The sequence below is a fragment of the Pseudophryne corroboree genome, chromosome 3, assembly GCF_028390025.1.
Source record: "Pseudophryne corroboree isolate aPseCor3 chromosome 3, aPseCor3.hap2, whole genome shotgun sequence".
NCBI classification, from domain to species: Eukaryota; Metazoa; Chordata; class Amphibia; order Anura; family Myobatrachidae; genus Pseudophryne; species Pseudophryne corroboree.
The window spans coordinates 774082370-774109913 of NC_086446.1; the positions used below are offsets into that span (position 1 = coordinate 774082370).

Sequence of the window (27544 nt, forward strand, 5' to 3'; positions counted from 1 at the left end):
ACCGCTGCTCTGCTAAGCAGAACAGCGATGACAGGAGCCTCCCAACTTACCCTTCCACACCGCGGGACACTGCGGCCCGCGGGTAGGACAGCGGGACAGTCCCAAAAAAACGGGACTGTCCCGCGAAAATCGGGACAGTTGGGAGGTATGGGGTGTAGCTACCATAGGTGCAGGTATGCGGCCCAGAGCTGAAAGTGGCCACCTTCCCTGTCACAGTTACATGTGTTATATACAAGGGTGTAGCTACCATAGGTGCAGGGAGTGCAGCTGCTATGGGGCCAGAGCTGAGAGTGGCCACCTTCCCTGTCACAGTTACATGTGTTATATACAAGGGTGTAGCTACCATAGATGCAGGCAGTGCAGCTGCTATGTGGCCCAGAGCTGAGAGGAACAACTTCCCTGTCACAGTTACATGTGTTATATACAAGGGTGTAGCTACCATAGATGCAGGCAGTGCAGCTGCTATGGGGCCCAGAGCTGAGAGGGGCCACCTTCCCTGTCACAGTTACATGTGTTATATACAGGGGCGTAGCTACCATAGGTGCAGGGAGTGCAGATGCTATGGGGCCCAGAGCTGAGAGGGGCCACCTTCCCTGTCACAGTTACATCTGTTATATACAGGGTGTAGCTACCATAGGTGCAGAGAGTGCAGCTGCTATGGGGCCAGAGCTGAGAGGGGCCCACCTTCCCTGTCACAGTTACATGTGTTATATACAAGGGTGTAGCTACCATAGGTGCAGGCAGTGCAGCTGCTATGGGGCCCAGAGCTGAGAGGGGCCACCTTCCCTGTCACAGTTACATGTGTTATATACAAGGGTGTAGCTACCATAGATGCAGGCAGTGCAGCTGCTATGGGGCCCAGAGCTGAGAGGGGCCCACCTTCCCTGTCACAGTTACATGTGTTATATACAAGGGTGTAGCTACCATAGGTGCAGGCAGTGCAGCTGCTATGGGGGCCATAGCTGAGAGGGGGCCAACTTCCCTGTCACAGTTACATGTGTTATATACAAGGGTGTAGCTACCATAGGTGCAGGCAGTGCAGCTGCTATGGGGCCCAGAGCTGAGAGGGGCCACCTTCCCTGTCACAGTTACATGTGTTATATACAGGGGCGTAACTACCATAGGTGCAGTTGCTATGGGGCCCAGAGCTGAGAGGGGCCACCTTCCCTGTCACAGTTACATGTGTTATATACAGGGGCGTAGCTACCATAGGTGCAGGGAGTGCAGATGCTATGGGGCCCAGAGCTGAGAGGGGCCACCTTTCCTGTCACAGTTACATCTGTTATATACAGGGTGTAGCTACCATAGGTGCAGAGAGTGCAGCTGCTATGGGGCCAGAGCTGAGAGGGGCCCACCTTCCCTGTCACAGTTACATGTGTTATATACAAGGGTGTACCTACCATAGGTGCAGGCAGTGCAGCTGCTATGGGGCCCAGAGCTGAGAGGGGCCACCTTCCCTGTCACAGTTACATGTGTTATATACAAGGGTGTAGCTACCATAGATGCAGGCAGTGCAGCTGCTATGGGGCCCAGAGCTGAGAGGGGCCCACCTTCCCTGTCACAATTACATGTGTTATATACAAGGGTGTAGCTACCATAGGTGCAGGCAGTGCAGCTGCTATGGGGGCCATAGCTGAGAGGGGGCCAACTTCCCTGTCACAGTTACATGTGTTATATACAAGGGTGTAGCTACCATAGGTGCAGGCAGTGCAGCTGCTATGGGGCCCAGAGCTGAGAGGGGCCACCATCCCTGTCACAGTTACATGTGTTATATACAGGGGCGTAACTACCATAGGTGCAGGGAGTGCAGCGGCTATGGGGCCCAGAGCTGAGAGGGCCCACCTTCCCTGTCACAGTTACATGTGTTATATACAAGGGTGTAGCTACCATAGGTGCAGGGAGTGCAGCTGCTATGGGGCCCAGAGCTGAGAGGGGCCACCTTCCCTGTCACAGTTACATGTGTTATATACAGGGGCGTAACTACCATAGGTGCAGGGAGTGCAGCGGCTATGGGGCCCAGAGCTGAGAGGGGCCACCTTCCCTGTCACAGTTACATGTGTTATATACAGGGGCGTAACTACCATAGGTGCAGGGAGTGCAGCGGCTATGGGGCCCAGAGCTGAGAGGGGCCACCTTCCCTGTCACAGTTACATGTGTTATATACAAGGGCGTAGCTACCATAGGTGCAGGGAGTGCAGCTGCTATGGGGCCCAGAGCTGAGAGGGACCACCTTCCCTGTCACAGTTACATGTGTTATATACAGGGTGTAGCTACCATAGGTGCAGGGAGTGCAGCTGCTATGGGGCCCAGAGCTGAGAGGGACCACCTTCCCTGTCACAGTTACATGTGTTATATACAATGGCATAGCTACCATAGGTGCAGGGAATGCAGCTGCTATGGGGCCAGAGCTGAGAGGGGCCACCTTCCCTGTCACAGTTACACATACTTGCCTACTTTTGAATAAAGCATTTCAAGGAGATTGTGAAAGTAACACCTTGTATAAGCGCTGACGTATACTACATCTGAAAGGTGTCATGAAAATGACTTACATCCAAATAGAAATGAGCCCCAACGTTAGTAAGATTTCTTGTTGAAGAAAAGACACTGATATATTTCAGGATTTGTTCACGTATTGTGTTTTACAAGAGGTTCCATATACTGCAAAGTGGCTACGAGAAAGCTTATTTAAAATGAATGTTGCTATAGGGATCACTATGCCTTATAACAAAGGCAGGAAAATGGCACTGATGAGCCCATTTGAATGTATGTATCTCTGATTTCCAAGAATGTAACAGCTGCATAATGGGGATAAGGTGCAATGAGGGAGATTTCTGGACAATTCAGGGAGTCAGGGAGATTGCTTCTATTTCAAGGAGTCTCCTGCAGAATGCGGGAGGGAAGGCAACTATGGAGTTACATGTGTTATATACAGTACAAGGGCGTAGCTACCATAGGTGCAGGGAGTGCAGCTGCTATGGGGCCCAGAGCTGAGAGGGGCCACCTTCCCCGTCACAGTTACATGTATCATATATAAGGGCGTAGCTACCATAGGTGCAGGCAGTGCAGCTGCTATGGGGCCCAGAGCTGAGAGGGGCCACCTTCCCTGTCACAGTTACATGTGTTATATACAGGGTGTAGCTACTATAGGTGCAGGGAGTGCAGCTGCTATGGGGCCCAGAGCTGAGAGGGGCCACCTTCCCCGTCACAGTTACATGTATCATATATAAGGGCGTAGCTACCATAGGTGCAGGCAGTGCAGCTGCTATGGGGCCCAGAGCTGAGAGGGGCCACCTTCCCTGTCACAGTTACATGTGTTATATACAAGGGTGTAGCTACCATAGGTGCAGGGAGTGCAGCGGCTATGGGGCCAAGAGCTGAGAGGGCCCACCTTCCCTGTCACAGTTACATGTGTTATTATATAATTGTTTCGCCATTGGGTACGTAGGGGTCCTTTCAAACCTTTTCCTTGGAGCCTGCAATATATCTAGGTATGCCCCTGGACCCGCTCATTGTAGTGTGGTATAAAATGATCTGGAGGGTGTTATAATGTTATATAATATGAACCGGGGCACTGTAATGAGGCACAATATGAACGGGGAGCACTATATATCATAATGTGAATTGGGGGTACTGTGCGGCATAATGTGTACTGGCGGCTCTGAAATGTGACATAGGGTGAACTTAAATACTACTGCGATTCATAAAAGAAACTAGAGCCCTACTATGGGGCATAACATTAAATAAGGCTCTACTATGGTTCAGAGAATGAACTAGGGAACTATTATAGGGCATAAAATAACAACTGCTGCAGAGAAGTGTCTCTCTAGAAGCATTGGGACGGGGGCCCCTTCAAAATGTTGCTATGGGGCCCACAAAGTACTCGCTATAGCCCTGGCTATGCCACAGGCTGTGTTTGAAAAATGACAGTTAGGAGCTGATTGGTTGGTACTTTATCTCCATCCAAGGCTTAGTAAATAGACCCCTTTGGTCAGTACAGTACAGTACATAAACAAACAGCGGCGTCACCTAGGAGACCATTATCATCCTTGCCGAGCTATTAAACGCCCAGCAAAATATAAAAAAACAAAAAAACATCTGGCAAAGTTCAACGGAACATACGTCACATAGACATCAGTGTGACATAAAAGGTTTACTTGCCCTGTAAAGGCACTTTACTCCATGGTACAGCCTCGCGCAGCGTGCCAATTCCACCTCATAACACAACCTCATCTGAACCTCAGCCAACATAACTACTGTATGTAAATGATATGAGGTATAATTAAATATTAAGGAGCCAGAACAGGTTTTATGCTGGCAATTAAAATAAGCAGCGAGCAGTCTGTGTAACAATAAAGGTATGGTAGGTTTTAGTGCATCTTCCCAACACGTAGGAGAAACCATTCACAAATCTAGCGCAGAGGCAGCCCACAGGACTAAGTAGAGGGTCCTTTAAATAAATAAAAAATAAATGTATATATATATATATATATATATATATATATACACACACACACAGCATGCAGAGATGCGGCACTCAGGCTTGTAAAAAATGACACTTAAGTCTGTGGAATTACGATCCACGTTTCAATATTATAAATATTGTCATCAGGATAATATAATGAAAGATGAACATACCTTTTATAGGTGCACACCACATGTAAAAAAGAATTGCATCAACTTCTATTGGCAGCGTTGGGTTAATTACTGAAAAAATTATGGATGTACTGGACACTAGTTCACCGGTTATTCCAATTTTCTATATCATTCCTAAGGTACATAAGGGCATAAACCCACCCCCGGGCGGGACGCCCTATTGTATCGGCCCAAGGCTCTCTTTTTCAGCCAGTAGCCACTTTTCTGGATTCAATTCTACAACCAATGATTCAAAAGGAGGAGACATTTCTTCTTGATACCACAACATTTTTGAGGAAATTACATACTGTGCCTTTGTTGGAGGACGATTGTTGGCTCGTTAGTATTGACGTAATTAACTTATACACGTCAATCTCTCATGGTTTGGGATTGCATTCATTACGTGTTTCCTTAGAATCAAGGAGTGCATTTTCTGGTAATATAATCGACATCATACTACAATTGTTTAATCTTATTTTGCATAATAATAATTTTTATTTGCAGGTACAGGGCTGTGCCATGGGCAGTTCAATGGCACCGGCGCAGTTAAAATTGGAGCATGGCGTGCCGGACCTGCGAACTATATATATATATATATATATATATATATACAGAAGTAGGGGTCCGGCACAGCCACATAATGGAAAAGTACACTGGGTGCCCTCACAGCGAGGAGGTAGTTATCGAATAGCGCTAGTGCGGCACTCCAATGATTTGCACACTGACAGCAATTTGTAAAGTGCTTTACATATTGCTGTCAGTGTGCAAATCATTGGAGTTCCGCACTACCTCTATTCGATATATATATATATATATATATATATACACACACACACACACACACACACACACACACACACACACACACACACACACGCTGTGTATGTATATATATATATATATATATATATATATATTATTGGATTTTCTTTTCTATTTTTCATTTAACACAAAAGTGCCAGTTCTAGGTGCATGCACATACGGAGATCTGGCAAAGTGGTATGGCTGCCAGCCGGTATCGTCAAGTATCACTCCGCTGCCCTAGCAACATTTTCTTAATAGATTAGCGGCAGGCTATTAACTTGTCGCTGCCCATCAATAAATAGCCATGTCTATGATAATTTCACTAAACATCACATTTTTTTCCGACCCACCCATGGCTGTAAAAATTCCAGCCCTGGTCTGGCCATTTAGGGGGGTGAGGTATCAAACCTTCTAGAGTGGAAATGTGGAGAAGTTACCCATAGCAACCAGATCCTACTTATCATTTAATGAGGCAACCAAGTTCAAAATAAAATTGCAAGCATTACAAAAACCCAGGCTCCACAATGTGCATGGCATACGCCAGAGAATAGTGACCGAGATCTGAGGTGACTCCAGGCAGATGGAAATAGAAGCTCTACTTAGGACACGTTGGGGGAGATTCAAATCTTCTACCCCACGGCTGCCACTAGATGGCCACTAGATGGCACAGCTAAACCCGTCACGTATGGGTGCGCACACACCAATGGGGGAACAATTGAATCCCTCCGATGGGCAGCCATTACGTTTCGAGGGCCCACAAAACAATTGAATTTAATTTACCCCATGGAGCTTTAAGTATGGGGCATAGTTATAGATTCCATTACTAGACTGGATGTAGAAAAACTCTGGACTATGCTACAGGAAAAAAGTAAAAATGCACATTACACAATATTTTGTAGCACTTCAATACTTGTATTATGAATCATACTGTGTCTACAAATTAATTACCTAACCTGATAGATATTGTATGAATGCAAAATAGTAAAATAGGTCCTCAGGCTGCATAATCTCCCGTGCTACCTCAGAGACCAGAGACTTTTTCCACGTGCAGTGTACTTGAGGTGGTTGTTGTAGCAAGAGCTTAAGTACTGGCCTCAAGTTACAGGAGGAACACCTAGGGTTTATATAGGAAGGGCTGTTACTTAGGAGTAAATCTCTATGCTAGGGATGGTCATGGACCATTGATGATTCATAATCACTCCACTTACTGTACCATATTGCCATCGATGGTAACCATACCGATTGTATACCTCCCAACTTTCCCAATTTGCCAAAGGCCATCCTTACCCTCTGCACATGATACACACACCCCCCGCAGTGCAACATGGTTTTAACCAGATGCAAAGTTACTTGCCTTCTATACTTTACTTCCAACTCTGAATCTGATCCCATCTGCCCAAACGTTTACAAGCCTTTAAACATGCTAGCCATTCCGGGCTATAGCATGCTATAATATCGGAATTATATACACATACGCACAGTACCTACACTGACATTTTCCTCTCCGGGAGATGCCTGGAGAAATAGAGCAGGTGGGCGGCGATGGGGGTGTGGCCATTCTAATAGCATAATTAAGCCTCACACCCTCGCAGAGAAAATGCTGCAATCAGTGCATATCTGCACAGGGGGCGGGGCCACATGAAGCAATTGCTGTAGAAATGCGCCAATGGGCCCCACCCCCTCTTCAGATGACAGCTGTGCAAGGCTCATATTATAGAGCCTGTATTTATGTGCCTGCTTCAGGAGGTGGATGCTGCTGCAGCCTCTCTTGCATTTGTTTGTGGAGCAACAACCGCAACAAAATGCAAATGACAGCATCAGTCCAAGGGTGCATGGCCATGCCTCCTATGACCAGGCAACGTCCCCTGAAAAGTACCTGGGCCCAGCCAGGCCATCCCCCTGGTGTAGTAGCATGTGTCTGAATGTGCAATGACTGAGGCGCCCAGTTTTTGCACGCTATAATAGCGCCGGTGATTCTTTAGACGCCGCCACTGGTGCGCCATCAAAACAATGGCAGCTGCAGGCTCTACGGCTGGCTACGTCCTCTGCAGTGTCGGCTGTGCGTTTGGGAATGCTTCCACTGACCTGGCCGAGACATTCTCACAACACGCCATTGGGACAATGTTTTTGCGTTCACTTCTAGCCATAGAATATTTAATCTCAATAGAGGTAAGTAAACTACTGTACCTGTACACAGTGCCTAAATAAACAGAGAATCACAGCCCGCTTACATTTAATTACTACTGTATCCAGTGAATGGAGTGTAAGCTTGTTTTATTCAGTGACTTAAAGACCATACAGAACAGGCTGATCGGGAACATTTTCAACATAATATCACTATAAAACTATATACTAAGACTGAAACGTGCCAATATCTGCAGTAATGTAATCCTATAAGTGGATAATGCTGACTTTTATCAGTTGCACCCCAAGCCACTGTCCCAAAGGCGTGTTATGGGAGTGTCTCCGGCATGTCAGCGAAAGCGTCTGCGTACAGATGCCACTGCAGAGGACATAGGCAGACGTAGAGACTGCACCTGTTGAATCGATGGCTCCCCTGACTGGGCCATTATCTTTCCTACATTCAGCACATGCGCCATCTTTAGAAGATATCACATGGAAGGTGGCACCACCAGAAGGTAGTGGCAGGAAGAGGAACATGGTCCCCTCAGGAGTTAAGACGCCTCTGGCGTGGTACCTGTTCCCTTCTATGCAGAGCAGCTGAACAAGAGACACCTCCTAACCTCCTGACCCACAACAAAGCTATCTCAATTGGGGCAGCACTCTCAAATCAGGACTGTCATGGCAACAGCCGGACAGTTGGCCGGCTTGTAACTAGGCCGTGCTTCTCTCCCCTTGCTTTGCCGGCTGCATCTACAGGGTGACTGTGGGTAGGAAGTTACGCAGCATGCAATGCCATTCAATTTGCTACAGCAACCAGACAGCCACAGGTCACCGAAGAATATGTGTACAGCAGATACCAATCTATTGACTGTAAATAATCTCAACTACTGTATGTGCTCTGTCCTCTCATAAACACAGTTCAGCTTCCCATACTCACACGGGTGATTGGAAGCAATTATTATAGAAGTTCTTCACTTTGTTTATACTTCCCTCTTATCTTTACAACCACCTAAGTGTCCCCAGGCAATCAGCCATCAATCCACATTGTGCCAGACGGAATCATTTATATTTCTCACAAAGGAAACTGCCCGACCTTCCTCGCCCATCTAGGTTCTGGCTGCTCCAGAAGACAGCAGTTCCTTATCTCCCCCTCGCTGCCCCCCAGAGTGGAACAGGGTTTGTATAAAACTCATGATCACATCTTCTACAACAACCTGGGAATCTTTGCATTTTTATTATTTGTGAAAAAACGTATTAAAGTCGAAGCTCCCCATTCTTAAGATAGACACATAGGGTTCTGGTGCCAGGGGGACGCAATTTGCAATTATCAGCAGAATAAGCGTGCATTGCAGAAAGCAGAGATTGCCACTGCAACAGAGCCTTTACTGTCTTGTGTGCGTGCGTCACCTTCCCGAATATCACTGGGAAGATGGCACCACAAAGTAGTGGGGCACCTACTTGAGAGGCTGTGGGGTGGTCAATGCTCAGAGGAAGAGGGGCCCCATTGGGGTTTATTACACCCCTGCATGCAATAGTATATACCAAACAATCTACCTGCCGCAGTTGTCTGCACTAAATATCCCAAACCTTACAAGCTCCGACATCTGTGCTAAGTATAACCATAAAGACCTGTGTATCTTTTACTGTACGGCACATACATGAGACTTCTAGAACTACAAAAGTTGGCGTGTCTCACTTTGCGCTACTCATGTTGCCAAACGCCATTTTGGAAGGGTCTATTGAGCCAATAACAGAACTGCCTACTCTTTCGGGAATGTCCGAGAGACTCACGCATTTCAGTGGGCTCTCCTGAACTCTCTAGAATGTAGACCAGCCTCCCATATTGGACAGCTTTTCCAGTGAAGTGGGAGGTCTGGGGGACTTGAATATGCAATCTGTGGAGAAACGCGTCGGCCTTGCTCATCAGCATTTGTGCTGCAAATTGCGACACGGAGCACTGGGGAGTAGGACAGTGATGATGCAATTCACAACGGCACTTGCTTCTCCCACCAGAATTTCCCGGGAGAGCTCTCAAACAATGACAAGTACTGCATAGCACTATATTTATACTGTATACTGTATATATGCAAAACAAGAGTCTGAAAGGCAGTGAGGTTTCAAGGTTAATGTGCTGAAGTGAGTGTGTATGTTTCATAACCAGGGAACTTTTGAAGCGATATATACAGTAGGTACAAGCAATAATTCTGGCAACAAGATACACAAGATAAAATTAATATAGAATTATATATATATATATATATATATATATATATATATATATACTGTAATATAAAATGATTATTTTTTTTAGTAAATGAACTTAGACAGCTGTGCATGAGATTCATTATCACAGGAGACCCCGGGCACTGCGATTCAGTGACACAGCCTTTGATATTGTTCTTATTATATTTGCATCTGTCTATTAAAAGAGACCTTTATTAAACCTTTATTAAATGGACTCGCATATGCCAGGTCACCTAATTCCGCCCCGCCTCCTTTCCACAGCTCCGCCCACTGCTTTGACTGCTTCAGCTGCTGGTCATACTACTGACCCGCCCCCCACCCCTTTTCCGCTCCATCCCAACCTCTCCCCTCTGCTCCCATAGTTACCCCATTCACATCGGCTTGACCTCCTCCCCTTGGTCTGTCCCATGTCCCTAGCATTGTGTGCACAGGACAGACATTACAGAATAGTTATATAGATTTTCATTACAGGAGTTTTTATAGTTTTTTAGACCTATAACTACACGGTGGAGTCACATTATTCTGACCACCAGCTAATAGCCAGAGTAACCGCCGTGTGCAGCACGGACAGCTGCTAGACGGGCTGAACTGTGGTTTTAGACACACGTCTGGTAGCCCCCAGGTTCATTTTCATGGTGTTCTGCTCCACTATAGCATGTCGGTCGGCCCTCATACACCTTTGTAGCCGACGTTCACCTCTCACATCAATAGCACGGTGCTCCACAGTTTCCACGTCAGCTGTTCACAATGGTGCCGTTTGTCAAGTCACGATACACCTTCACCACAGCAGCACACGAACAGGTCAAACATTGCGCTGTGTCAGAAATACCGCCGCCCTTGGCCCAAAAGCCGATAATCATCCCTTTTTGAAACTGATATATCGCCCCTTTTACCCATGACAGCAACGAGTGATGTGTGTGCAGGCGGCCTGTCGCGCACCTTATATACCCACCAAGACAGCGCACGACACGTGACGTACTTCATGGGCTACACGCTGCCGACGTCACATGTAGCAGGTGGCCATAATAATGTGACTCCACCGTGTAGTTTCAGATTAGTGAAAGCATTTAAAAAAAAGGGCTCATCTCTGCTTCTCTCAAATTAGCAAGAAGTGAACTGTGGGTAAATCACAGATTTCTTAGCTGGAATCTTGCTTTCTGCCATCTCGGCAGATCTCTATAGAGACGGCTGACTTACCAAATTTAACAAGCGGTGAAAATAAATATGTAGCCTCTCACCGCTAGTCACCAAACGAGCTTCTAATACCCCTATCACACCGCACAAATAGCCTGGTATCGACCCGGGGCGACAGGGGTCGGTGTGCGGTGTGAAAGGGTCATGGTTTAATTCCCAGGTCGCCTGACCCGGTAATTCAACCCAGGAATAAAGCAGTGTTATTCCCAGGTTGAATACCGAGTCAGTGGCAGCGTGAACGGGTTCCCGGTTCCATGTGACCGGGGGCCCGTTCACTACATAGGAGAGGCGGCGAGGAGATGAGCTCATCTCACAGTGTTGCGTCCGCCCTGCTGCAGGCTCCACCCCCCACCGCTATGGCAACCGACCGGTCAGGAATACTGCTGTTTTAGGGTCCAATGCCGTATCCCAAACAGGAAGGACCCGTTTCCAATTCCCCGGTGGGATCCGGCATTGGCGATGTGAAAGGGGTGTATCTATACCAGATTGCCCCTCAGACGGCCATAGCTTCCACATGCTTTGCAGGGGGAAACCTAATGAGGACAGCATCATCTACTGCCCATGAGCTAGATGGCGAAGAAGACCCCAAGACTGGTTGGCGGTCGGTATCATTGGTGGCGGGGACCTGGTGTTTTTTATCCTGATGAATTGCAGAGATTCTGCGTTGTATTTTTAGATTCTGAGTTCTGCAGAACGTTAATACATTTGGGATGATTATTAAAAAGGTAGTACAATTAAACAATATCTCATCCTAGATCACTGGTTGAGGAGACGCTCTTCATACGAGGAACTGCTTATAGCTCTTTCACATGCAGTATATATGTGTAGCAGACGTGTACACTTTAAACATGGGTGTTGTAAAACATGCGCATATATTATGATGAACACACATTCTCACGTTAGTGCTGTACGCTCACCTGTAAATTATGCCGACATTTAAATGTACCAAGTTGTACATGTAAATGACAAATACACATTTTTATCTACAAGTGCCCTAGGCTGCTCTCCGCTATGTTCCTCCTGAAGAACTAGATCATTAAGAGTCACATTATGAATTCTGGATTGGTTCATGCTTGCAAAGAAAGTGCAGATTTATTATTATTATTATTATTATTATTATTATCACCACCAACTTTTATATAGGCAGTAAGGAAGGGTGCGCGTCCTGCGCCACCACTTAGGGAGCGGCACCATCGCTGACCCAGTGGCACACTGCTACCTGGAGAGGAGCTCATGGCATGTTTTTAGATATGCAGAAATCATCCAACAACATGACAGTTCCCTGGGTGCTACTATGTAGCTGTTCCTCCAGGGAAGCTTCATTCCTGGTACCAAGATGGCCGCCTAGGCTACTACTGAGCATGTGGGACTATGTGAGAGTTCCACGGTGCTCCAGAAAGATCTACGATTACCTGCTGATCCACATAGTTTTGTGTGTGTGGGGGGAGTATGTCAGCAGCTAAGGGCACACATGGAAAAAAAATATTGAAATTGAGGAGTGAATAGGTATGGCATTGGCCATGGGTGTGTTTTCCATCGATGGTTGCTATTGATGGGGCAGAAGAAAAGAACCCTCGATAGTTGATGGTTTCTGCCATCGGTGTATCGTGCATGCGTTTCTCTGCCGGGAGATAGAGACCACGGAGGCGGGACAAGGTATGAGTAGCAGTCTTGCCCACCTATAAACCAGAGTGGGTGGGGCTGCAGTGCTGACGGACAGCTGAAGCTGTCATATCTGCACACAGAGCAAGAGGAAAGAAGAGACAAACTCTGAGTCGGCGCCACAGCACAGGGCTACGACTGGCTTGGCGAAAATTAATTTAAAACCATCGGCAGGCGGGCCAATGGCTACCATCGATGGTGGTGAAACACTTTGCAAGGCGCACAAGCATTTTTGTAATAATTTTTCTGGAGGATTGATAGATAGTCCCTACTGACTGGAGGAGATCTTATAATACACAGGAGGCATACACACACATTGTAAATTATATTGTTATTAGGTGACGTTATAAAGGAATTATGTGACTCAATGAAAAGCACGAGGATTCAGGCACACATATACTGTATATAACTTCATGGTGACCAAGTAACAACTTCTAGGGGCACATGTTTCCTTATTATACATATAATTTACTTAAATTTAAAAAAAAAAAAACCCAACAACAATCTAGCTAATTGAATAAGGCCCAAATGTATTAAGCCTTAAAAAGTGTTAGGGGGAGATTCAAATGTTTGAAAAGTCAGTTGGGAGTCTGTTTTTTCCTATCTAATAGACAGACACCCAACCGACTTTTCAAACATTTGAATCTCCTCCTTTAAGTGGAGACGGATAAAGGGTGGAATTCATTTGTTTGAAAAGTCGGTTGGCTTTTTTTTCTTGTCTATTAGATAGGAAAAAACAGACACCCAACTGACTTTTCAAACAATTGAATTCTACCCAAATAGTGATAAAGTACCAGCCAATCAGCTTCCTAATTGCCATTTTTCAAATATAGCCTGTGACATGGCAGGTAGGAAGCTGATTGGCTTAAAGTGGTCAAGGAGAGGTGGTGGAACTCAATTCCAGTGCAGCCTACCCCTCCCCCCCCCCAACACACACACACACACACACACACACACACACACACACACACACACACACACACCTCCCATTAGGCAGAACCAGGGCCAGTGCTGGGGAGTTCGGCGTCCCCCTGCAAACTATAAGTTTGTGCATTACCTCCCATACTTTCTAAAGAGACAATGGTCTCACATATGAAGGGGTGTGGTCACACAATAGTACCCCCAATTCAAATTACACCAAACAGTAGACAAATATAATTCCCATGACACCGCATGTAGTGCCCCTTATTCATATTACACCACATAGTAGTGTCCCTTATTCACTTTATGACACACTGCACTGCCCCTTATTCACATTACATCACTCAGTAGTGCCCTTTATTCACATTATGCTACACAGTGGTACCGCTTATACACGTTATAGAATTACTGTGCAAAGCCGTGGAGGAGGTGGAACTAGTTCCAACTACAATTACAGGTGGGGGAACTCAGTTCTCTCAACCTCGTTCTCCCCCAGCTCCCCCCACACGTCAACCCCTGGTGTCAGATCCTCTTCAACACTGAGGATCCGACACTTCACTATTCTATTGCGGGCCGTTTCTCCCCCCTTTTCCCCGCTGATTCTGACCATTTTCTTCTCTTGTGGGTGAAAATGAATGATTGAAATCTGACCCGTTTTCGACTGCGGCCTTTCGAGAACACATGGATGAGCGGAGATTACGCTCATCCACGTGTTTTTCAACAGGGCGGAAAACCGGCACTTCAATTGAATAGTGAAGTGACGAAAAGTGACGATGATCGGTGGAAAGTACCGTCTTTCCGCCCTGTCAAAAATTTGGACACTAATTGAATATTGCCCTTTATCCATCTACCCTTTACCACTTTTTAAGACTTAATAAATATGTTCCCTAGCTCAGATCAAAGTCAAATAGAGAGACCCCAGAATCTGATTAATTTATTGAGCACCCTACGTTGGACAAGTAAAATTCAGAACAAGGAGATTACGCCCTCTTCTCCCTTAAACAGGCCGCGGCTAGTCTGTAGTTGATGGTTATACACTGCACATGGGTGGTCATTCCGAGTTGTTCGCTCGCTAGCTGCTTTTAGCAGCTTTGCCCACGCTAAGCCGCCGCCTACTGGGAGTGAATCTTAGCATAGTTAAATTGCGAACAAAAGATTAGCAGAATTGCGAATAGACACTTCTTAGCAGTTTCTGAGTAGCTCCAGACTTACTCGGCATCTGCGATCAGTTCAGTCAGTTTCGTTCCTGGTTTGACGTCACAAACACACCCAGCGTTCGCCCAGACACTCCCCCGTTTCTCCAGCTACTCCAGCGTTTTTCCCAGAAACGGCAGCATTTTTTCACACAGACCCATATAACGTCCAGTTTCCGCCCAGAAACACCCACTTCCTGTCAATCACATTACGATCACCAGAACGAAAAAAAACCTCGTAATGCCGTGAGTAAAATACCTAACTGCATAGCAAATTTACTTGGCGCAGTCGCAGTGCGAACATTGCGCATGCGCAATTAGCGGAAAATCGCTGCGATGCGAAGAAAATTACCGAGCGAACAACTCGGAATGAGGGCCATGGATAACACAAGGAATTTACAGCACTAAAAACACCATCGTTATCAAGTACTACATCAGTAATTGAGGTTAATTTGCAGAGAACACCCTGTAACTGGGTAGGCATGGTGCACTTATAACACCGGGTCACATGCATTACCATTAATAACCAAATTCCAATATCTAATTCTTAATGACTGAATATAACTCATTGTAAATCGTGCAGAATGGGGCCCTGCGCATATTCCACACATATACAATAAGAGCACAGCATGAGAATATGATTCCGCATACAGGGGTCTATTCATCATAACTAATAATTCTGATGAGTTAGCTCGCATTACGTTCTTCTTAATTGCTCACACCTCCTGTACATACTGTAAGTATCTATTCCGAAAAACGCGGCCATTTTTGCAGAGGCAGCTTTTCGGAATGGAGGTTCTTTTCTCTGCCTGCTCTGACTTAACGAACCTGTAATCAGAGTTGCGTCGCTTTCCATTCACAGAAGTGGCGCACACGCAGCACTGATCACAGGTGCGTGAGGTCAAAGTGTATGTTATATATAAATACATTTTATTTTTCAGTATACTTTTCTGTGTTCTGCCCCCCGCTGCATGTTGCTGCTGACGGGTAGCGTCTCCCCTCTGTTCCCCCGTTGGCACTAGCGCTTCTTCAGTTGTGTTATTTTATTAATTGTTTATAGTAAATAAACAGTTAATTTTGGGGTCTATGGGGGACATTTACTAAGCAGTGATAAGAGCGGAGAAGTGAGCCAGTGGAGAAGTTGCCCATGGCAACCAAAGAGCACCGAAGTAACATCTATAATTTGCATACTATAAAATTATACAGAGCTGCTGATTGGTTGATGGAGCAACTTCTCCACTGGCTCACTTCTCCGCTCTTATCACTGCTTAGTAAACGTCCCCCTATGTACTAAGCCTTAGAGAGGTGCGATGTTACAGGCTGTGTTTAAAAAATGACAGTATGGAGCTGGTTGTCTGGCACTTTGGGGTCTATTTACTAAGCCTGGGATTGAGATAAAGTGGAAGGAGATAAAGTACCAGACAATCAGCTTTGAACTGTCATTTTTCAAACCCAGCCTGTGAAATGGCAGTTAGGAGCTGATTGGCTGGGACTTTATCTCTCCCTAGGGCTTAGTGAATACTGTAGACCCCATAAGGACTTACGAGAGTCACCGGGGAACAGACAGAAGGGAGACGCTTCTCCATCAGCAGCAGCATGCAGCGGCGGGGAGAACACAGCGCAGCGTGAGGAGTGAGACAGAGCAGGGGGTGATGGAGGAAGACTGCCGGCAGGGATAGCCCACGCTGCCTGCTACACAAGCCACCATGTAAACGGCAGAATGTGGTAAAAGGCTTCCGGGGACTGTATACGCCATCTGAATATGGCGTACAGTTACACTGTCTATTTGCAAAAATATATGTATTTTCGGAAATTGATGAATAACCTAATTTCACCATCCCTATTCTAAAGTATGGGAAGTATAGAAATGAACACAGCAGGACTGTAAGGCTGGGTACACACTTGCCAGAGCATATCAGATGTGACATTGTGCAAGATTCCCCCCCACAAACGATATCTTTCATACATATTGAACGATATTGTTTGCTATATCGTCAGTGACGGCACCTGGACCATCCAGTCTCGTACAATATCTTTAGATTTCAAGGTAAAATCAAAAGATATTGTACATCACGGGAGCGCGCATCGTTAACGATATAGAGAATACACACTGGACGATGTGAATGATATATCGTCCGATCCGCCGCCGTCAATCAGGCAGAGGCGATCGTAGCGGCCCAACGGCCCTCGACCATCTGGCATGCGCCGGCGCACTGTGGCGCCGGTGCATGCGCAATTCTGAACTGTGATAAACTGCAGCGTGCGATCGGGTCAGAACGACCCTCGATATCTCCTGAGTTACAAGCTACATGAGTGGGATAGAAACTTCAAAACTAGATAAATATGTAAAATAGGGGGGTAAAAAAATAAAAACAAATGATGAATGGACCCCACAGGCAGAAGTAGTACTAGGCAGTTATTTAAATCCCCAGGCTATGGATACAGAAGTTTCCTTCGGCAACAAGAGGAGTGACACGTCGTACTGTGGGTTAATCGGTATTCGGACTGTCGGGATTTGAAGCGTGCGGGATGTAGGTGTCCCATACGGTGACCTTAACCATGTTTGATGATAACAGACTTAGACCCAGTATGTACATCACATGCAGAATTCATACACAGAAGGGGGATCTACTGTATGAACCTGGTCACTGGAACCCACAATATCTACAGCATTTATTAATTAACAAAAAAAAGACCCACAAATGACACCAACAGGTATCTGCAGTACTCACCATTTCTGTTGCAGCAAGTGGATTTCATCAAGCTCCAATCCTTCAGGTGCGTGGCTCTGAATCTGACTTTTAATCTCATTCCAGACGTTACTGGTCATCCCGGAAGCTTTATTACAGTAAAATATCCCCATGGTGTAAAAATAAAACCTAAATCAGCTTCACCCTAAAAACCCTACAGCCGCCCCCTGTCCTGTTATATGGAGTAAAAGCTAATGCATCACAAGATTCCAAGCACCAACTCACTATTCACAATGAGCTCCTCTGGATTGCCCTAGATAAAACACACTAGCACAGCCTTCAGTTCAGTTGGGTTAATGAAGCAAACGTTTGATAAACTGGTTTAGGGTGCAATATAGGAAAGCGAGATTACAGAACAGGAACCTTAGCAGAAATGACATAAAAAGTGCTATTAAAAGCGTAACACAAAAAGTAAAAGTCTTCTGCAGTTCTATAACTCAAAGTATCTTCAACCTGTCTTAAAAGGTAACAATAAAATGAAAGCATTCCTAGAGCCTCATTACAGGTGCAGGTACCCGACACCCACGCAACTACCTCTCAGAAAGAAGTGACACTGGCCTAAATATAGGGTCACATTAAAATAAATGATGTCTCCATGCTGTAATTAGCTAGTAGGCTGGGCCGTGGGCAGTGCCGTACCTGAGCACACACCTCTGTGCACAATTAAAGAGATACCTGCTCTATTTGCTAGCAAACACAGGAGTCAATATACAGAGATAGCCGAGGAGGGGTCTGTTTCGCCCTGCAAAGAGTTGGGGGTTGGGGCACAAAGAGAAATGTGGCTCATTATAGGGTATTTTACGCCTTTTTGTCATTTAGTGCCCTAAAAAGTTGGGTCTGTCATATTTGAAAAACATTTATATTTTTTACCTGGAGTTTTGGGTAAATTAAAAATAGATTATGGGAATGTTGTAATTTTAGCATTTCATTGGATATTTTACTGCAGCTAAAATAAGGATTATTATTATCCTTTATTTATATGGCGCCCAATTACAGAGTGAACAAATAAGCAAAACATGAAGACAGTGACTTACAGTTCAATACAATATAGGACAAGAACAGGGTATATAAACATACAGTAGCTGCGTCAGTAAACAGCACTGAAATACGTATCAGAAAACCGAGGGATTTGGTGCCGTCAAATGGAGTATTGAAAAGAAGGTAGGTTAAGTAAGATACATAAAAGCACATGAGGGAAGAGGACCCTGCTCGTGGAAGCTTACATTCTAAGGGCATAGATTTAAATCCCAATCGAATCTAAACAGAAGAGGATCTAGTCAGCATACAGGTCCCTCTCCCCCTTGTAATCGCTACCTAATTATATAATCTGAGCACTGAATTATGAACTTCTGTAAAGTTATATGCTTGTCTGTATTAGACAATTTTCAAGCAACAGTTTTAGGATTTCCAATGCTGCAAAGGTTAATCCCGAAATGTGGAAAGAGAAGGAACGAGATACAAATATTTGTCGTAGATCCTCACAGTTATAATGAAACATTTCCAGACACTTTAACCGTAGATGTGCAACAATACTACGAACGGTGCATGCACAAATGCCAACAAAGTGTCACTTCAGATCGTAGTAAAGTACTGTTTCACTTTACCACCCCAACAATTGGGATAGACTGTTTGACAAAGACTTGGTTTAGTTTTGCGCATTTCCTCAGCACCGTCGGGGTTTAGGGAGTTTCAATATAATTAATTAGCTAATAGTTTCCCTTAGGAATCTCTGAATTTGAATACATTCCAATATATATATATATATATATATATATATATATTTAATACGTAATATTATCTACTAAAAGTTTTCAATTTACTGTGTTTATGTCTCTTATTGTACGTCACGCTGAGGACTTGTTTTACTTCAGCATATTGGTATGTGCGTGTCCTCCTGAAACTTTTAACACATTGCTGACTTTCTTCTGTGTCTTTCACCAACCTTTTTACATCATCAGGTAGAGTGGTTGTTTTTTTTTGTTTTGCTTAGTATGAGAATATGACTGTGCCGTGTTTCCTGGTTTACTGGTACAACTGAATCCCAAGAGGAACAAACAACAACACTTCCTAAAAATGAAAAGAATTGGCTGAGAAGCACAGAAAAAAATAGAAATAATCATAGTAGTCACGAATTTTACTGCTGTTGTGTTGCATAATCAGGCATTTCTGGAAGATTACAGCACAAAATTCCTGGCATTCCATTTACTCCCAAAATATTAAGTATGGTATACAGTAGTCAACAACATTTTTCAAAAACAGTTTTGAATGTATAAGATTATGGTGGCTAAAGGCAGCACATAAAAATGAAGTGGCCACAAAATCCAAAAGAAGATCTCACCAAAACGACAAAGTAAATTGGTTTTTACTATATGAATGTATGTATCGTAATCTTGGCACTAGTCTTGATGTAATTTAATCCTCCCAGACATAATAATAGGAAGCATGGAAACAAAGACAAATATAGGATAGTTAGGAATCTAAATAACACCTTACAGATGTAAGCCAAAACCCCCAAGTTTTTTGCCACGCACCCGCATTGACCCAGCATCTGATCAGGGTTATTCCTGAGACTTGCAACCCGGGTCAGTGCCCCGGCTTATGGCGGTCATTCCGAGTTGTTCGCTCGCTAGCAGTTTTTAGCAGCCGTGCAAACGCTATGCCGCCTCCCACTGGGGAGTGTATTTTAGCTTAGCAGAAGTGCGAACGAAAGGATCGCAGAGCGGCTACAATTTTTTTTTGTGCAGTTTCTGAGTAGCTCCAGACCTACTCAGCGCTTGCGATAACTTCCGACTGTTCAGTTCCTGTTTTGACGTCACAAACACGCCCTGCGTTCGCCCAGCCACGCCTGCGTTTTTCCTGGCACGCCTGCATTTTTCAGAACACTCCCTGAAAACGGTCAGTTGACACCCAGAAACGCCCACTTCATGTCAATCACTCTGCGGTCAGCAGTGCGACTGAAAAGCTTCGCTAGACCCTCTGTGAAACAACATTGTTCGTTGTAATAGTACGTTGCACGTGCACATTGCGCAACATACGCATGCGCAGAAGTGAAGTTTTTTTGCCTCATCGCTCCACAGCGAACGAATGCAGCTAGCGAACAACTCGGAATGACCCCCTGGATCCTGCCTAGAAGAAGTTCATTGGCAGGGGACAGTAGCCCCTGGACGTGACATCATCTCCAAGTGTCCACTGTAAGCTGCAAGACTCGGGTTACTGGAAGATCTGGGTCTGGTGTGAAGGGTGACAACCTGAGAATAACCCGGGTTAGACTCATCACCCATGTGTTAAAGGGGTTAGTAGAAAAAACTCCGACTTCAACTCGTGCTCAGTGTCCTGAGTACGAGCCGGGGTTTTGGTTCTGAAAGGGGTATAAGTATTAATATACAGTACACACCATGTGGGGTATGTAATAGGATCCAAGATTGGCGATTTCACTGCTAAATTAAATCCAATCTTATAGCTGAATGTCATGTTAAATTTAGCGTCACACTCGCTAAAATCACGCTGGTTCCATAATCCTTTAAAACTGCTAAAGAACCCCCCCATTCGTGTTTAATAAAACAATGAAGTGTCTATAAACCAATAATGTGTTGTAAGATCAAATCCCAAGAGCAGGAAAGATGACTTATTAAACATAAATGGAATTATCATAAATTCTTTTGTTCTCGGAACATCAGAATATTCTTTCCTTGATGTCTTTTTATAGATTTTCTCGCAAAGGAACAATCCTGAGAAAAGAAAATTGATTCTAATGTAACAATGTATAGATAAAATTGTATTTATTCATAAAAACTACACGCTCACATTAGAGATGTGTATGCAACATAATTCACTATACAAACAAAACCTTCCCGTCTAAGGTCAGAGCGCCTATAAGAAAACAGAAAATAAAGCACATTGGGATAATAATATGAGACGTGAGTTTGTAAATTCTTCTCCAGTGGTGTAGATGGAACGGCACAGGCTGCCTGTGACAGAAGGGCATTCCTTCGTCCCTACTTAATATGTTTCTAATGTTCATCATGAAGACACTCAAGGGGGTATATATATTAATGTACGATTTTGCATTTGATTTTGCATTCGGAGATTTACTAAAGGCAAAATCGAATGTAAAATCGAATATAAAACCAAATCCCACTTAAAATCGAATATTGGCAAAACATTGGTACTTTCATATAGACAAACATAGGAACACAATTCTCCTAAATACTAGTCTAATAACAGACAGGTGATTTCAGCTTCTAGACAACATTCAATTCCCTAAACCTTCATTATGGTGCCTATAAAGTAGATATGACGTACGCTATGCCGATGTTTTTGCAATTAATCGCATGCGCCAAAGTCTAACAGCAATGCCACTTGCAGCGTTTACCTTTACGCAGAGTCATTGACAGTCAGGCACCATTTGTGGGTGTTGATGGGGGGAGTGGTGGGAAAAATGCAGGCGTGTCGCAGTAATTTTTGGGGCATGTTGACAGATGAGCCTGCGAATCTGTTCTCACGCAGTGTGCCTCGGCATCTCTGTTCAGGCTGCCGATTACTTAATTGAGCTGGCGATTATGGAAGGCTGTGCGTGTGCCCTGGGAATGTGACACAGTTGCTGCGCCTTTGCGGTTGCTCTGACGGGCCTCTCTGTACTTTTTAGGGCTGCTGTTTTTTTTAACCACTTCAGTGGGTGGCAGGTTTTCAATTTAAAAACACACCCTGGGAGGGGTGTGTGTGTGTGTTAAATTGGTGTGTGAGTGAGGAGAAAAAGTGCAGGGGGGGGGGAGTACCGGGACAGGGCGAGGTAGTCGCTTGGCGATCGCCCGTAGGGATCGCGAGCTCCAGCGCTGATTCCTGGCTGCCTTTGCGGTGCCCTGGAATCAGCATAAGCCATTTTACAGCTAAGCCTGCCTTCCGGCCAATAGGAGTCTGGGGGGCGGGCTAAACTCCATAATGGAGTATGCTGATTCCCGGGCGCCATGCACGCTGCACGGCTGTCCCCAGGGAGACAGGAGGAAGCATGCACGGAACTCTTCGGTAGATTTCCGTGCATACCACTGAAGAGGTTACATAATTTCGCACATCCCCAATGTACACTGTCTCAGCTGCAGTCGCCATAGCATCCGTCAATGAATTAGGCCAGATATTACTAGTACTGTATCGGCTCTGTGTGACTGGTCAAAATGGCATGAGTTTAGATTTTTATTAAATTTTAAAAGAAATCAAGAAATACTTGAGGATCTGCGCATATCTCTAATAAACAGGAACCCAAGCATGTGACGCACTGTGGCTGTAGGAATTATGGGCCTCATTCAGGGATAGGCGCTGTGCAACGGTGACAGGCTGCAGCTTATGCAACAATGCAGGACCAGATTTAGAGGAAACACCACAGCTTCTAGCATGTGATATATTTGGACCAATAGGAATAAATGAGGACTTTTTTTAGATTTTGTATTCGATTTTATAGGCGATTTTTAAATGGATATCCCAAACCGAACGCAAAATCACCTGCAAAACCGAACAACATCGAATTCGATTTTGAAATCAATTAAAAAATCGAATGTTAGTAAACATGTGATTTAGTTAACTTAAAATCGATAAAAAAAAAATCAAACTGTGCGTGTTATGACCGTCACGGACGGTCATAACACGCACACGTCATTTCCAGTGTGACGGAAGCTGGGGACCATTGGAACGCAGTGCTGCCGCAGTGCAACGCATTCGGTGTCGCTGCACTAATCTTCTATTGACGGTCATGATATTTGGGCCACAGGTTCATTCCTAAGGATTATACAGTATATGTATATGACCTGACCCACAATTGGGGCTCAGATGTTAGTATTGTAATGAACACCTTTTAGAAGAAATCTCTGAAATGGATGTGGAAGCACTTCCGGTGACAAAATTCCGGGTTTTGGTTCCCGGAATATATGAATTCTAATGGATTTTAATACATGTATAATGTTGAGTAAAACCGGAAAAGTAATAACAATACTGCATGTCATTAATTTGTTTAATTATTGAGAATTGACATATATCTTTTGTTATTATGTTTTTACCAATTATGATGTCACTTCCTGAATGATCTCATTGGCTACTTCCCAGTTAAATAGCAGGGGTTCTCACAGTGCCCACATGTCTTGACAAAGGCTCCAATAGAGCAAAATGCGTTGACAGAACTGGGCACTGTGACATTCCATTTTTTTTACATCATCAGCGACCAAAGGATTCATAAACTGGCCTGTACCATTTGCTTGGACTTTTTTTGAGTTTTGGGGATCACCTTATACCACCAATTGTGTCCTGAATGTCAGTGTTCTTTGGATTTGGGAAACGATGGGAGTGACTGCCTAGGACGGTGGATAAAGAAACCCAGATAGGATTTACATAACCATTTGATCCATGAGTGTGGTACGCATTTCAAGTGTGAAATAGCTTTACAGATAAAAGAAACCTTTTGTTGCATATATCTTTCTGAGTAGGATACACATCCTCTCCTATTTTCTGTAGTGAAGGTCACATGGGAGCTTAAGGAATAAAGAAACCTTTATGCACACATCCTGTGGGGCTTCTTTGTGAGTTGGGGTATGCTGTCCTAACCTCTACCGCTTCCCTTTTGGGGTCTAGTGTGCTGTACAGAATCAACCGGTCATAAGACAATTCTACACATTGTTTGCTTTATTTGTCTTTTTTATATTTGATGAAACTGAGAGCCCACTTTCAAGATCATTGTGAACGGGAGATGGAGATTAAGGATATGGACACAACTATATAAGGAATGTATATTATTTCTTCTTTTTTTCATTAGCGCTTATACGAATATTTTTTCCTATATTCAAATTTTGTAGCCATTTATAAGAAGTCTGTGTATTTCTAACCAAACAAGTGGAATTAATCGGGAAATCACAGAAATGTCCGGAAAAAAGTGGAGGCAGCCATCTGCATGTTTCTGTCAGGCTAACAGTAATACTATCTCCATATCCCAGAGGAATAAGCTATTGCCCCAGCAGGCTAATTATTATATTTCTTTAGCCATATCCCTGACCTTACACAAGTGCACCTGACAACGGCAGATTACCATCAAATGTTTATTGACTCAAAATATTATAAAACCTGTTTTACATGTGAAACTAAAATCACTGCCAGTGCTCTCTGCCCAACTAGCAGTTATCCGGACATAGAATAACTGGAATATATTGCATTCCCATAAAGATTAAAGGGCGGGTATATCAGTCCTAGTAACGGGTCCTAGGGTACAGAAATAAAAATGGTGACAATCCATTGTGTATATCAAAGTAATGGAACTCTTATGTGCAGAGCCGGCCTTAGGCATAGGCAAATGCCTAGGGCCTTTGGTATGCTTAGGGGCACCAGCAGCTTCTGCTGATTTAAATGATATGCAGCATGCCTATATTCTTTGTGTGACTGCGGCTGTATCTGCATACGAAATGCTACATTGCAGTGTATTCATGTAAATCACTGTAATGTAGCATTTCGTATGCAGATACAGCCGCAGTTGCACACAGAATACAGGCATGCTGCATATCATTTTAATCAGCAGAAGCTGCTTGTGCATCCTAGCCACATAGTAATGCAAATATTATGATGCATTTTCATAAACAAAAGGCGACTGACGTTAGTAGAGCTGCCAGCTGACTCATGTAAGGCATCTCCTGCAGAACTAGCGGCGGTGCAAGGGGGCACCAGCCAAAATCTTGCCTAGGGCATCATATTGGTTAGGGCCGGCTATGCTTATGTGCCCCCCTGGTGAGCTGATTAGTGCTGGCTAGTTCTCTCCTCTGGATCCAGCTGCTGGTCCTTGTGCTACACTGTGGATGTCACCAAGACTAGAGATGGCCATCGACCATCAATGAATCATAATCATCAATGGTTTATGGTCGATGCAGAATGCTTTTGGCATCGATGGGGGAGAACCAGGTGGTTTCCCTCCATTTATGGCACAGCATAACCATATCCCCCCCCCCAAGGTGCTGGGACACGGATAATAGCTCCACCCCCCTGACACCCATAAAATCCCACCCCCAGGTTCTGATTGACTTACGGGCTAGTCAGTCACAGAAAAGGGATGATCATCGGTTGGTAAAACCATTGCATAGTAGGTTGTCATTGTTGGACACTTACATGATTGCCATCAATGGCAACCATCGATGGTGACACAGATGGCCATCCCTACCCAAGACTCCTAAGTAGTCCCTCCCCTCACTTCCGGAGACATTGGCTCCTTCTCCTTTCCCCAGGCCCCACCGCCTCCTCTCCTTTACCATGTCTGTCTATTCCACTATTCCCTCCATCTCTGCCTGAGAACCCACCCACTCAGCTCGAGTCCCCACCTCTCTTCTAGCCTGTCGGCTATTTTTCTACTCCCTGCCCAAGATCACACACCCTCACTCTGAGTCCCCGCCCCTTCCTCTCCTCTATAGTCTGTCTCTGGTTTCCTCTGGTACTCCATCCACAGCTATGCAGGGATCACTAAGATCCATCCTCCAGGTAAGTGCCAGTGGAGGAGCGCAATGTCATTCATACCCTTCCAAAATAAATTCCTAACCCTCTCCTCAATCAGTAACTGCCCTAAATTTAATTCATGCCTCCCCGGAGATGAGATCAGTGGAGATCATGTCGGGGTAGGGATGGCCATTGGTGCGCTCACCATAAATGGTTACCATCGATGGTGAAGTTGTGAGTGGCCATTGATGGTAACAAACTATGCTATGGAATACCATTTATGGTTTCACCCACTGATGGTCATCCCTGTTCTTTCACTGATTGGCCAATCACAGCCTGGGGGTGGGGCTTCATGGGTACTGGGGGGTGGAGATGAGATCGAGGCAGGGCCCAGAGACAAGACAACATTGGTTCCTGGTCAGACCCGAGGAACTGAACGTGGTTTCAAGCCATATCGCAGTGGCTTCAAACCCCATCACAGAACAGACTGGACTCAGGTTATTGTGTTGTCTTCCCTCTACCGGCGCTTGGAGATGACATCATAATTCCAAGTCCAGGCCTGAGTTATTTTTCAAGGACCCTTTTGCACCGAGCAGCGACCAGTGTAGACTCGCCAATAACTAGGGTTTTTGTACCAATGGAAAAGAGGTATACTGTACTGTGTGACACTGTGACAGGTCTGTGTGCGCTTCCTAGAGAGGGGAGGGACTGAGCAGATCTCGTCAGAGGCAGAGACAGAGACAGCCTCCATCGAACCCAAGAAGTTCCCCGGGTGCATATTGCGCACTTGTCGGTTGATGTTTTTTGCATGAACAGTCCCTGGCTGTGGGAGCCGACAGCCAGGGACAGTGCTATACATATGGCAATGACAGCTACAGCTGTTGAAAACAATAGTTGCTGCTGTCGAAACGGCCAGTGCCACGGACCATTCATACATCTGCCGGCACATCAGCGCGCTATCTTGTAGATATCAGCACGGATAAAGACAGAGGCACATAGGGGTCTATTCATACAGAAAACAAAAACAGAATTGCTACTTATCACTATACATCGCATCGCTTCGATGCGATGTATAGCTGTAATAAGTAGCAATTGATGTATGCTCACCCTTCCGACGATGCGCGGCGGTGTCTGGGGCTCCTGCGGTGAGGTCATCTCCAGCGGTCCTTCCCAGCGATGCGCGGGGTCCAGCGTCGGGTACCTTTGCGCATGCGCAGGGTGTTGACCTCCCGGCAGGCCGCAGTGGTTGCTGGGAGGTCGGGGGCGGAGCCAGCGCGAGGTGCAGAGCAGCAATCAGGGAAGCATTGAGCTTCCCTGCCGTCTCCGCACTACAGTTCAGGTTACGCCGTCCTGAGATGGCGATCCTGAACTCCATGGAGAAGCGGAAAGCAGAGCTTTCCGCACCTTCATGAATCGCACTCACCATACAAAGGTATGGTGATGCGATTCAGGCACAGAGCGAGGGTACCGCTGGGGAAGTCAGAGACTTCTCCACGGTAACCCACTCTGTGAATTGCAGTAGGCAGAGAAAAGCCCTGTTTAACGCAAAACAGGGCTTTTCACTGCTGCATG

At 45.2% G+C, this 27544-nt stretch overlaps 1 protein-coding gene across 1 annotated transcript in view; it reads right to left on the reverse strand.

Moving 5' to 3' along the window:
• The window catches only part of LOC135058257 (transient receptor potential cation channel subfamily V member 6-like), an 89141-nt gene extending 71504 nt beyond the window's left edge, over positions 1–17637 (reverse strand). Inside the window, exon 1 of the mRNA XM_063963789.1 lies at positions 17507–17637. Coding sequence (XP_063819859.1) covers positions 17507–17637 — 131 coding nt within the window. The remainder of the gene's footprint in view (positions 1–17506) is intronic.
• Between the last annotated feature and the right edge of the window lie 9907 nt (positions 17638–27544).